The 11808-nt window shown below is 50.3% G+C and overlaps 5 protein-coding genes across 5 annotated transcripts; all 5 read left to right on the plus strand.

Annotated features, from left to right (window-relative positions):
* Positions 1-227: 227 nt before the first annotated feature.
* Positions 228-2157, plus strand: BO88DRAFT_480732 (CAIB/BAIF family enzyme; the record flags this gene model as incomplete). The annotated part of the gene is made up of 4 exons (XM_025712164.1): positions 228-576; positions 634-932; positions 996-1490; positions 1550-2157. The coding sequence occupies 4 exons, from the start codon at positions 228-230 to the stop codon at positions 2093-2095; spliced, it is 1689 nt and encodes a 562-aa protein (XP_025564188.1). The 3' UTR covers positions 2096-2157.
* A 792-nt stretch (positions 2158-2949) lies between these two features.
* Positions 2950-4752, plus strand: BO88DRAFT_480740 (pyridoxal phosphate-dependent aminotransferase; the record flags this gene model as incomplete). The annotated part of the gene is made up of 9 exons (XM_025712165.1): positions 2950-3023; positions 3090-3158; positions 3214-3298; positions 3357-3462; positions 3516-3588; positions 3649-3802; positions 3866-3879; positions 3940-4363; positions 4434-4752. 9 exons carry the CDS (start codon positions 2950-2952, stop codon positions 4719-4721), a joined length of 1287 nt encoding a protein of 428 aa, XP_025564189.1. The 3' UTR covers positions 4722-4752.
* An 874-nt stretch (positions 4753-5626) lies between these two features.
* BO88DRAFT_386352 (monocarboxylate permease) lies at positions 5627-7522 on the plus strand (the record flags this gene model as incomplete). Its single annotated transcript, XM_025704780.1, has 3 exons — positions 5627-6402; positions 6455-6547; positions 6600-7522. The coding sequence occupies exons 1-3, from the start codon at positions 6090-6092 to the stop codon at positions 7520-7522; spliced, it is 1329 nt and encodes a 442-aa protein (XP_025564190.1). The 5' UTR covers positions 5627-6089.
* A 183-nt stretch (positions 7523-7705) lies between these two features.
* BO88DRAFT_404017 (anaphase promoting complex subunit CDC16) lies at positions 7706-10484 on the plus strand. Its single transcript, XM_025706507.1, has 2 exons — positions 7706-8088; positions 8148-10484. Exons 1-2 carry the CDS (start codon positions 7992-7994, stop codon positions 10340-10342), a joined length of 2292 nt encoding a protein of 763 aa, XP_025564191.1. The 5' UTR covers positions 7706-7991; the 3' UTR covers positions 10343-10484.
* A 104-nt stretch (positions 10485-10588) lies between these two features.
* On the plus strand, positions 10589-11778 carry BO88DRAFT_480745 (Saf4/Yju2 family protein; the record flags this gene model as incomplete). Its single annotated transcript, XM_025712166.1, has 4 exons — positions 10589-10683; positions 10757-10819; positions 10880-10956; positions 11057-11778. The coding sequence occupies exons 1-4, from the start codon at positions 10661-10663 to the stop codon at positions 11776-11778; spliced, it is 885 nt and encodes a 294-aa protein (XP_025564192.1). The 5' UTR covers positions 10589-10660.
* Between the last annotated feature and the right edge of the window lie 30 nt (positions 11779-11808).

Below are 11808 nucleotides of genomic sequence, written 5' to 3' on the forward strand. Positions count from 1 at the left end.
GTCAGACTCGTGAGAGGAGACGATGAGATGATAATCAATGCAAGGGATTGTGCCCATCTCACATGACCCAGATACCGGTGACTTGACTGATTCTTGAGGCTATTTATGAGGCCTTGATACATTGATGTGTAGATGGGTTTGCGGACACCAGTCAGCGAAAACACAAGAACTTGATTCTGCTAGCTCTATACCGAACTGCATCGTTCATTCTACAGGTAACCAGCAACATGTATCGGCCCTCAGAAGAGGCAAGAAGGATCTTCGATCTTCTTCGTCAGAATTCCGAACGCCTCGGTCTTCCAGTCGATATGCTTACTAGCCAAGTACAATTTCATTCTGACTCAGAAACTATATACTATCCGATCCCTTTCAAGGTCACTGAGACCCTGGCTGCTCTCAAGGGGATAGAAGGGGCCCTGGCAGCTTTGATAGCGGATCTACAATCAGGGACTAAGCCACATGAACGAAAGACTACAATCAACCTTGAAAGGGCGACGCTTTTTGGCTTTCAAGCACTAGCCACGAAGATTAATGGATACTCTGGGTCTGACCCTGAGGTCAAAAGGTACTTGAAAGGTGAGACAAGTCGCTGTCTTTTCCATGGTGCAGGGAGCGGGGAGTGACAACATGAAGACACGGATATCCATGCTGCACAATCAAATCCGTATCGGCGGATGGCAGCCAGTATGTATCGGACCAAGGACGACAACGAGTTCTTCCATCTGCATGGCTCTTTGAACCCCACTCCCACTCTGAATATGATCGGTCTAGACAGCCACTGCGCGTATCTCACTAACTACGATGATATCATTAATACCATCCAAAGCCAAGTTCAGAAGTTCTCCGCAGCTGAGCTAGAGACGCTCAATGAGACTTATCGGCAAGCAGGAGTCACGGTGTATGAGCACGAGGAATTCAAAAACACCCCTCATGTAAGGTGATCCTTGCAGCTCACACGGACAGAAAAGCCAAGATATACTCACATTACCGGGCAGGGTAGAACGAACATTCAGGAACCATGGTGGAAGGTCATGCGCCTGCCAGGGGAGGCACCTCCAGCCGTGTTCAACCCTAGTGGGGGTCCTAGGATACTCGAAGGCGTCAAGGTCTTGGAGCTCTGTTGTGTCATTGCAGGGCCCATCATCGGTCGTACATTAGCCGAATATGGAGCGGATGTCTTGAAGATTACATCGCCAACGGTGCCTGACGTACCATTTTTTCAGGTCGACAATAACATGGGCAAGCGTGCTGTGGAATTAGATCTCAAAACTGACGAGGGTCGCCGCCAGTTTGAAGCCCTTCTCGCGGAAGCTGACGTGGTCATTGATGGTTACCGCCCTGGCGCACTTCGAAAACTTGGATACAGTCCAGAAAGTATGGCTGCTATGGCAGAAAAGCGTGGGAAAGGCATTGTCTACGTAGACGAAACCTGTTTTGGGCATGAAGGCGAGTGGTGCCATCGCCCAGGATGGCAACAGATAGCGGATTGCGTATGTTACACATAAGATAAGCTTTGCAGGGACATAACAAAATACTGACCTGCAGATAGCTCACCGGGTTCGCAAGGTGTCATGGGAGGTTCCTCAGGCGTGTGGAACCCATGGTATCCCCGTTGCCTATAGCAGACTCCGGCGCGGGCTGTATGGGTGCTATCGCTGCCTTGACTGGCCTCTACAATCGGGCACAATATGGCGGCTCATATATTGGTCAGGTCTCCTTAATGCAGTTTAACTTACTACTCTACGCTACCGGAAAGTATCCTGAGCCGGTGGAGTCACAGCTGCAGAAATCCTTTGCTCCTGCATTCTCCAAGATACGCTTCTGCGATAGCGTTGGCCGCAGCTCTGTCTTAGCATTAGAGGTCATGAGGGAACAATTTCCATACCTCTTCGCGGAACCGTCGCCTGAAAATCGCCAAGAGAAACTGACAGAGGTGTGGTACTCTCATCACTACGGTGCGGACGTGGAGGTTGTACGACCTGTAGCTGAGATTGAGGGAGTCGTGAACGGTTTTGCTCGTGCAACGCGACCAAACGGTGCAGATGCATCTCCATCCTGGGATTTCCCTGAAGAACAGGGTTCACGCAAACTTTAGGCCTATGCAAGTCTACAGATGAGACGGATTGCAACATCAGACAAAACATGGTGTCGAATCCTGGGTTTTCCGAGTCAGACTACAGGGATTTCTACGAATGATATCTGCAGCGACGGGCTTTGGAGCACATCTCATTGAGCCAATTGGTTCGATTTTGAATTATAGTTATAACTCGCATATGTCCGCCCACCCTGTTCTGTGTTAGTATGCTGATGTCCCATCCATTCATTCTCCCAACTCCCATTCTACCAAGACATATCATTACTGCTCGATGTAGACATCAAGAAACCCTTCACCTGCAGGTCCACTATAATAGTAGGTTGCATACAATCCTAGTATCAAACAGGTCACAGGGTAGCAATACTGGAGGTGGGTTGATCTCGCCACGCCCATCCTGAGTCAGTCGTGCACATCGGTTCAAATTCCCGCTAGTCATAATTGCGCTTTATGGGTGCCTAGCGACAGGAAGGCAAGAATCGAGTCATCACGCTAATAGCTCAACCTTGTGATAATCCCGACCTTGGCTGTGCCTCGGAATGTAAGCCCTTACTGCCCCTTTGCAGGAAGTAGTAGTATATGTATCATGAGACTTCATCTCTATCCAACGGAAATAGTTGCCGTGGCCTATAGAAGATAATAGGGTACATATAGGTGTTGACCACTGCATACATAGGACTTGACCCTGTTTTCATATCATATCCATGCTTGGTCATTGATGAAATATATCCCCCCGAGTTTCTGACGCTCCGCATCACCTCTTCAAAAGACTCATAGGCCGTTCAGAACATTGCACTGTCGCGTTATAGCAACGTTCCTTAACCTCAGACTAAAGGATCCCCGGTCATTGAGCGAGCATGGATGCGCAAAGCAGTACCAAGGCCTTTAATCCACCAGCGCCAAGAATTCCCTCTGACAGGCTGGATGCTTGGTATGCTCAGCATCTCCAGGCTCCTCGACACCTTTACGACATGAAAGACTAACCAAGCATCTACAGGTCAATTGTCAATGAAGCAGCAGCCGTATCTCCAATCCAACCAATCGTGAACCTAGGACAAGGCTTCTTGTGAGCCTATTCCTTCTGTTCGCGTGGCTGATCATATACCTAATTACCTACCAAGTGGCTTCAATCCGCCTCAATTCGCTATAGATGCGGCCAAGGAAGCCCTCAATAGGGTGGATTGCAATCAATGCGCTCCAACAAAGGTAGCATCCTAGCAATAACCTCTTTGTATAGATATAATCCATACTGAGAGTTCAATAGGGCCGCCCAAGTCTGAGAAAGGCTATCGCGTCTGCTTATTCGAAACTTCTCGAGAGACCAATTGACGAGGGTAGCGAGGTCGTCATCACTTCGGGTGCGAATGAAGGTAAGACTGCATATAAGATATTACTGGATGGTCGCAGATTAATTAATATGCAGGCATGCTATGTGCATTACTGGCCTTCATTTGTCCCGGTGATGAAGTCATTACATTCGAACCCTTCTTTGACCAGTAGGTCTTTCACAGGCAATATTACTTCTAGATGTCTAACCATTACCCGCCATGCGATAGATATAGAAGTGGAATTGAACTGGCCGGTGGTACTCCTCGCTACGTGCCTCTTCACCCTCCAAAGGACAGCAACAGGACAATATCAAGTGCCTCTGAATGGACAGTTGACTTTGAAGAGCTTCAAAGAGCCATAAACAAAAACACGAAGATGATTGTATGAGCCATATCCCTCTGGTACTTTCTATATGACTTCCATGTACTTACTAACCAAACCCAGATCCTCAACACACCGTACGCACAACCCCTTCCACCTACACCTCACTAACCCAGCAACTAACCACCGCGCTACAGTCACAATCCCGTCGGGAAAGTCTTCACAGAACCAGAACTCCAGCGCATCGGCGACATCTGCTTAAAGCATGACCTTCTCATTCTCTCCGACGAGGTCTACGACCACCTTTATTATGTCCCCTTCACACGAATCGCAACCCTTTCCCCTGACCTCTACAACCACACACTAACCGTCGCATCCGCCGGTAAAGCCTTCCACGCCACAGGCTGGCGAATCGGCTACCTGATCGGACCACAGCAGCTCATCAAAAATGTTTCCGCGATACACACTCGCATTTGCTATAGCAGCGTATCTCCATTACAAGAAGCAGTGGCGGTTGCCTTCAAGAAGGCAGACGAAACCAGCTTCTGGGAGTATAGTCGGCAGGAAATGAAGGGCAAGATGAGGTTGTTCTGTGAGGTTTTTGAAACTTTGGGGTTACCTGTTAGTGTTTCCCCTTCTCCCACTCATGGGGACCTGGAATAAAAACATGCATACTAACAAGAGCTCCAAGTACACCGAGCCCGAAGGCGGATACTTCGTCCTAGTGAACTTGTCCAGGGTACAGATTCCCAGCGATTACTCCTTCCCAGCACACATCGAACAACGAAGAAGGGATTTCAAGCTTTGCTGGTTCTTGATCGAGGAGATAGGCGTTGCTGCTATCCCACCGTCGGAGTTTTATAGTGATGACCATGCGCATATAGGTGAGGATTTTCTTCGGTTTGCGTTTTGCAAGGAAGATGAGGTGTTGGAAATGGGCAAGCAGCGGTTACTTAAGTTGAAGAGGTATATTGTTTGATGTAGATGGCGATGAAGGTTCTAGGTTACTGAGACATTTTCTGCCAGAATTACACTTGATCAATAGTTTTATTTGGTTTTAGTAACATCCTTATGCACTTCGTAGTGGCACGTATGATAGGAGGGTATACTAGCCGGAGGGTAATGAGGTTTGCTGGGTCTTGTTTCTAATCGATATGTCTATTCACCTAGCTTTTACTTATCATTACAAGATAGCAGGTATTAACCTTTATTATCTTTTCTATTCTAAGTTCTGCTTTTCCTTACTCCTCCACAAAATTTGTGATCACATAATGTTTTCTCATATCGTTTAGTATTACGCCCATCAGTCTACGCAAGGATACTATGGTGAAATCATTACAGAGAAAATCTATATGCAAATAGTTCACATAGGAATAGATACAGTAGGCATAATAAAAGGTGAAATGGGTATTGTCGAGAGAATAAAAACAAATAGGGGCCGTAATTCGCTAAATCTGGTTCAACTTCAACAATTTTTCGAGCAAAGTAGGACGCATCAGACATACAGATTGCTGTGGTTTTTAAGCAGGAAATGCAGGAAATCGAAACTGATGTACATGTCATCAAATATGGCATGGGAATATGTTCTCAGTCATGAAGAGTGGTAAGGTCATAATGATTTTGTTGTGTTGGATAGTTGTTGGGTAGTAGGCACTGAGATATATATTTTACTGTTACGGATGGATTTTACATAGCAGTACTGAGCATGCAACCACTCGTAATAGTAGGTTGGAAACAGCAGTAGATCATCATGTTGATCGCATGCATTATGCGTGTGCTGGTTTTACTATGCTTTCGTATGATGGTTTGGAATGCTTTATGCTTTCATGAAGTCTTTCCAGGGAATGCGGATTATCTTTCATTAGTAGGTTCGGTGCACATGGTCGGGGCTCTTCCACTGAATAAATTCCTTGAGCCAAATTATTACATGCCGATAGCTGTCACTAAACTACTAGTTGGTCAGTAGAATACGCTTTAGGACTCAGCAGGTTGTACAAATGGCTGATTTGCTTTTTCATATCGTGTACCTCTTGCGCTATCGCCACTGCACTGTAGATCTTGTAGATCGATGCTGATACAGGCATGTCTTGCATACTTGTTTCACTCTCCTGCTGCTAATAGTAATCTCGTCAACAAGCTATCTCCCGGGAACACAGTCACCGATGCAAGGGAATTCTCCGTCTGGAAGGAGATAGGCTATTGCTCCAATGATCGCCGTAACTAGTGGTATGCTGTGTTCGTAACAGCATGGCGACTGACGCTGCTGCTGCTGCTGCTGGTGGTAGTGGTTAGGTTCCAGCAAGTCCAGCTCTCTGGGTCGGTCACTCTTGTCTCTTCAGACATCACAATGGAACCGACAAAGGAAGGTGATGTTTGCACTGTGGTCCAAGCAGCCCCGAGTGATTACGAGAAATGTGATGATTCCCAGACGCTTGTCGACAGCGAAGACTCGTCATCTTTTCCGGAAGGAGGATGGCGAGCCTGGTTAGTAGTCTTGGGCGCATGGTGCGCCATCTTCCCAACGATGGGGATAATGAATCTGTACGGGTTGTTAGAAGACTGGCTGGCGGAACACCAGCTACATGGATATTCAAAAGCATCAATCTCGTGGATATTCAGCTTGTGGTTATTTTTCTTTTATCTTGGTGGCATCCAGATCGGTATGCATCGCTTCCATTCCGACGCTCAAACATCTACTGACGGGTCCTGTAGGGCCTATATTTGATGCACATGGTGTCAGGTACCTCCTCGTACCTGGCTGCTTTGGCATGACCTTGTCGATGATGTTCCTCAGCGTCTCCCACGGTACGGTTAAATATCTCCAGCACCGGACTAATGGCTGACTTTTGCCTGGAAGCATACTACCAATTCATCTTGGGATTTAGCATCCTAGGTGGGCTCTCCGCGTCAGCAGTGTACACACCCAGTGCTGCGTGCATCACGCACTGGTTCCTCAAAAGACGTGGTCTGGCGACCGGGATCGCAACGACAGGGGGAGGCATTGGAGGAATCATCTTCACTAATGTGTTCGGAATCCTGAGCAATAAGATAGGATTCCCCTGGACTATTCGCATCCTGGGGTTTATATTCCTCGCTAGCCTAATGGTCAGCCTGCTTACTCTCGAAGCACGACTCCCACCTAGTCCATCGGCAGGGAGCAAGATCGACATTCGCGCGCTCAAAGAGCCCGTCTTCACCATGACTTCCATCGCTGTCATTTTCGCTGAAATCGGCCTGATAGTGCTAGTCACTTATTATCCGTCCTATGCACAATCACACGGCATCACTGGCGCCCTCTCCTACCAGCTCATGACGATCATGAGCGCAACTTCTATCTTCGGCCGCGTCATTCCGGGAGTTTTAGCGGATATATGGGGCCGCTTCAACGTTATGCTTGGAACCTGTGCTATATGTACTATTCTGACCTTTGGGCTGTGGTTCACAGCAGGCACCGACAGGGCATGCATCCTGGCTTTCGCGGCATTAATCGGGTTCTGGAGCGGACCGGCGATAAGTCTGACACCCGTCTGCGTGGCTCAAATCTCCAAAACTGAGAGCTATGGCAGAAGATTCGGAACAACAATCGCACTGATGGCGTTCGCCTTGTTAGTTGCCATTCCTGTGGCTGGTGAGATCTTGAAAAGGCAGAATCGGGGGACAGTAGAGACGGAGTATTCCGGGTTGATTGGGTTCTGTGGCGCGGCGTATGCTGGAGCTTGCCTGTTTCTGTTTCTGGCCAAAGGGGCCAGTGTTGGCTGGCGGGTGACCAAAGTATTTTGAGAACATTGGTGGAATTTGATCCAAGTTAAGGGTAGATAGAATAGAGAGTAATAAAAGATTAGATAGATAGTTAGATATAGAGCAGTGGAAGATAAAGCAGCATCCGCCCGGCTTCTCAATCGGGCAAGACGCACGGACCCGAACACGCGCCGCTTTGGACTTTGGATTCTCGCAACAGTCCGACGGAGCTTCATTCTCCAATACCTACCACTTTGCTTATTGCCTTTCCGGTTATCCCTCTTTGTTCGCAGTCCTGTACACGGTGTTGCAATCTAGCACTGCCCGCGTGACATCCGATCCCCGTCTGCGAGAGTGTCTTGCCTACTGAGGGACGCCGCGGTCTGTTTACGCTTCCCGGACGCCGTCGCCCCTCCAACCCGCCTCATGCCTTTCTGTCCATGCGACCGTTGTGACAGCCCCTCGCTCTTGAATCGCACTCAATCTCGTCTCCCACGTGCTTCATTTGGTCATGGAGAAGTTTCTGCGCTCCTGGCGTCAGGATGCGCTGAACCGGGGCCAGCATGATGCGGCCATCTACATCGGCGATAAAGTGCTCGCGCTGACCAGTGAGTGACTGACCAACCCAGCATCGCCCCGACCAGTGCTAAGTCTATTGCTTCTCTAGACAGCGACTCCGATGCCTTTTGGCTCGCCCAAGTACACTTTTCGAACAACAACTACGCCCGTGCCTTAGCCCTCCTGTCGCGGAAAGACCTGATCTCGAGAAGTACGGCCTGTCGCTATCTGGCCGCGCACTGCCACATCAAGCAGAATCAGTTCGATCAAGCACTTGCAGTCCTGGGCGACCATAATCCTACGCACCTTATACGCAGCAGCAATAGTCGCCGCAAAATCCAGCACCTGAACGGTCAGAGCCATGTTACCTTGCGGAACGGAAAGACGACAGCGTCGCGCATCGATCGGGGCGAAGAGCGAGAGCGGGAGGATGCAAGTAACGTTCGGTTTGAAGCGGCGATGTGTTACTTACGGGGACTCTGCTTTGCGAAACAAAATGCGTTCGACCGGGCTCGCGACTGCTACAAGGACGCCGTACGCATTGATGTGCAGTGTTTCGAGGCTTTTGACCAGCTTATGAAGAATTCCCTCATGTCTCCCGCAGAGGAGCTGGAATTTCTCGAGTCGCTTGATTTCGACTCTGTCTCGAGTCCCGACCCCTCCGTCGCGCAGGAGGCCGCCCATTTCACGAAGATGCTTTACACTACCCGATTGTCGAAATATTCCTCGCCAACAATACTCTCCGACGCTACCGAAACACTCTCAACACACTACAATCTAGCGGAGAATGCGGATATCCTGCTTTCTCGTGCAGAAGCTCTATATACCCAATGCCGGTTTGCCGAAGCTTTAGAACTTACTTCGTCTGTTCTCTCGACATCTCAGTCTGCAGCATCGTCGCAAATGACGCCTGCAGTTCATATTTCCGCTCAAAGCCACCTGGGACATCCGCCGGCCGTATACCCCTTACATTTGGCTTGCTTGTATGAGACGGGCGCAACAAACGCCCTGTTCCTTTTGTCCCATACGCTTGCCGATCACGCTCCCGAGGAGTCTTATACATACCTCGCAATCGGTGTTTACTACCTATCTGTCTCTAAGATTGCGGAAGCTCGACGCTACTTCTCCAAAGCGTCTCTTTTGGACCCGCATTCTGCGCCAGCATGGATTGGCTTCGCTCATACCTTCGCTGCCGAAGGAGAGCACGATCAAGCCATTGCGGCGTATAGCACTGCAGCTCGGCTTTTCCAGGGCAGTCATCTACCACAGCTCTTCTTGGGAATGCAGCATCTTGCGCTGAACAACATGTCCTTGGCCCATGAGTATCTGTCGGCCGCCTATGCCATGTCGACTGGGGCTGCGTCCGGCTCGGCTCCTTCGATAAGGGCGAACCCGTCGGAACTCACATCTTTAGGCGGTGACCCACTCGTCCTTAATGAGCTTGGTGTAGTTTTGTATCACCAGAACCACCTCGAGGGTGCTGTCGAGTTGTTCCGTCAGTCCCTCACATTGGCCACCTCGCTTCAATGTGAACCCGGGGCCTGGGTTGCCACGAGAGCCAATCTCGGTCACGCGCTGCGCCGTATCGGTCAATTCCAAGAGTCACTAGCCGAATTCGACGAGTGTCTTCGTATTGGTGCGGCAGGTGCTAGCTTCGGGTACAGCCCGTTCTTAGGGGGCAGCGGCGGCAATGCCTCTGGGGTCGCCTCTTCTGGAGTCGGAGGCTACGAGGATCGAGGATTGATTGGATCCCTGCACACTGCTCGCGGTCTGGTCCTTCTGGAGCTGAACCGCACCATGGAAGCTGTAACAGCCCTGCACGAAGCAGTACGTGTTTTGGGAGCCAGTGGTGGTGGTGATGCAGCTGGTGGTGCCGGCATTGCTGGCACGCTCTTATCGCGGGCACTGGAAATCTGGGCATTAGAAGGCCAGGAAGAGCCTGTGGTGTTGGAAGATGCCCGGACCACCACAAGCCGCAGCTCAACACGGTCATCTAAGGGAAAGGGGAAAGTGTCTCGACGACGTGGGACAGTGGACGAGGCGTACGCCGAGGAGTGGACTGATGAAGTTGCTCACGTCGACAGCCAAACAACAGTCACAGAGGAGACAGCGGGAGACAGGGTGGAGATGGAGCTTGATGACGAGGCGGATGGGCTCCTCCGACATGCTATGAGCCGTGTACGCGGCGGACGAAGCAAACGACAGCCGGGCGTGAATCGGGAGATGGAAATGAACGACACGCCAGGCCCGGCGGGAGGGCGCAGCCGAGGGTCGCGGATGCGAAGCAACGCTAGACATAGTTGAAGGACACAGGGAAACATTGGAGCATAGCAACTGGGCGTTTGGAGAGGTATACCCTGGTTTTGTCATTGGAGCTGGCACCATGGTTCGGTTATAGCATTGGAGGCGTATATCATTCAGTTAGATCCCAAGCATAATTAGTAAGCATTGAGCTACCTGTGCATTGATAAGAAGTAGTCACGTGAGCATCTCCGATAGCATAGCATCGCATCGCAATCGCCATCTACACTTGCCTTGTACAAAATCCAACTTAACCTCAACACCTTTCCACCCATACAATCACAACTCCTTATTTTCAGCCGTGACATTTAAACCGCCACCATGTCCGAGCGAAAGGTTCTCACGTACGTCTCACCCACAACATCCGCAAGAAAGAAAGGGACAACAACAGCAGCTAACCCAACTTCAAACGTACAGGAAATACTACCCTCCGGATTTCGATCCCAGCGCAATCACGCGCACACCCAAGCACCTACGCCAGTGAGTACCCTACCCCCTACTCCCTATCCCTATACCCTCTACTCATTAATCTAACCAAAGATATCATCACAGACAAGGACCGAAAGTAATAACCGTCCGACTAATGGCGCCCTTCTCCATGAAATGCACGAAATGCGGTACGTCCCCCATTCAATATACCCTCTAACACCGCCCCCATCCCTTTCCCCCTCCCCTCTCCTTTCAGCTCAATACTAACACGTATTCAATAAAATGCAGGCGAATTCATCTACAAAGGCCGCAAATTCAACGCACGAAAAGAAACCACATCGGAAAAATACTTCTCTATCCCGATCTACCGCTTCTACATTCGCTGCACGCGCTGCAGCGGAGAAATCACTTTTCTAACTGACCCGAAAAACATGGATTACCGGGCGGAGCGGGGCGCGAAGCGCAACTTCGAGCCGTGGCGGGATAGAAGCAAGGCGGAGGAGACGGCGGAGGAGACGGAGGAGCAGGTGCTTGATCGATTGGAGCGGGAGGAAGGGGAGAATGTGGAGCAGGAGGAGAGGGATAAGATGGCGGAGTTGGAGGAGAAGATGCTGGACTCGAAGAGGGAGATGGCGATTGCGGATGCGTTGGATGAGATTAGGACGAGGAATGCGCGGATTGAGAGGGGTGGGGCGGGGGGGTCGGAGGTGGCGTTGGGGGCTGTTAGGGAGGAGAGGGATGAGGAGGCGGAGAGGGTGGAGAGGGAGATTGAGGAGGTGGCGAGGAGGGCTTTCAGGACGGAGGAGGGGGAGATGGTTAGGAGGTTGGTTGACCAGGATGAGGGGAGTGTTGATAATGGGGTGGGTGCGAGTGGGAGTGGCGCTGCTAATGCCAGCGGTGCTGGGGAAATGCCTCCACCGCCGCCTTCATTTGCGAGGGTGAAGAAAGCCAAGAAGCCTGCTGTTAATAGCTTGGGGATCAAGAAGAAGGCCAAGCCGTCGTTGGTCTAGTTTTACTGGTATGGGGGTTTGGCGTTCGGT

Source organism: Aspergillus vadensis (assembly GCF_003184925.1).
Source record: "Aspergillus vadensis CBS 113365 unplaced genomic scaffold BO88scaffold_8, whole genome shotgun sequence".
NCBI lineage: Eukaryota > Fungi > Ascomycota > Eurotiomycetes > Eurotiales > Aspergillaceae > Aspergillus > Aspergillus vadensis.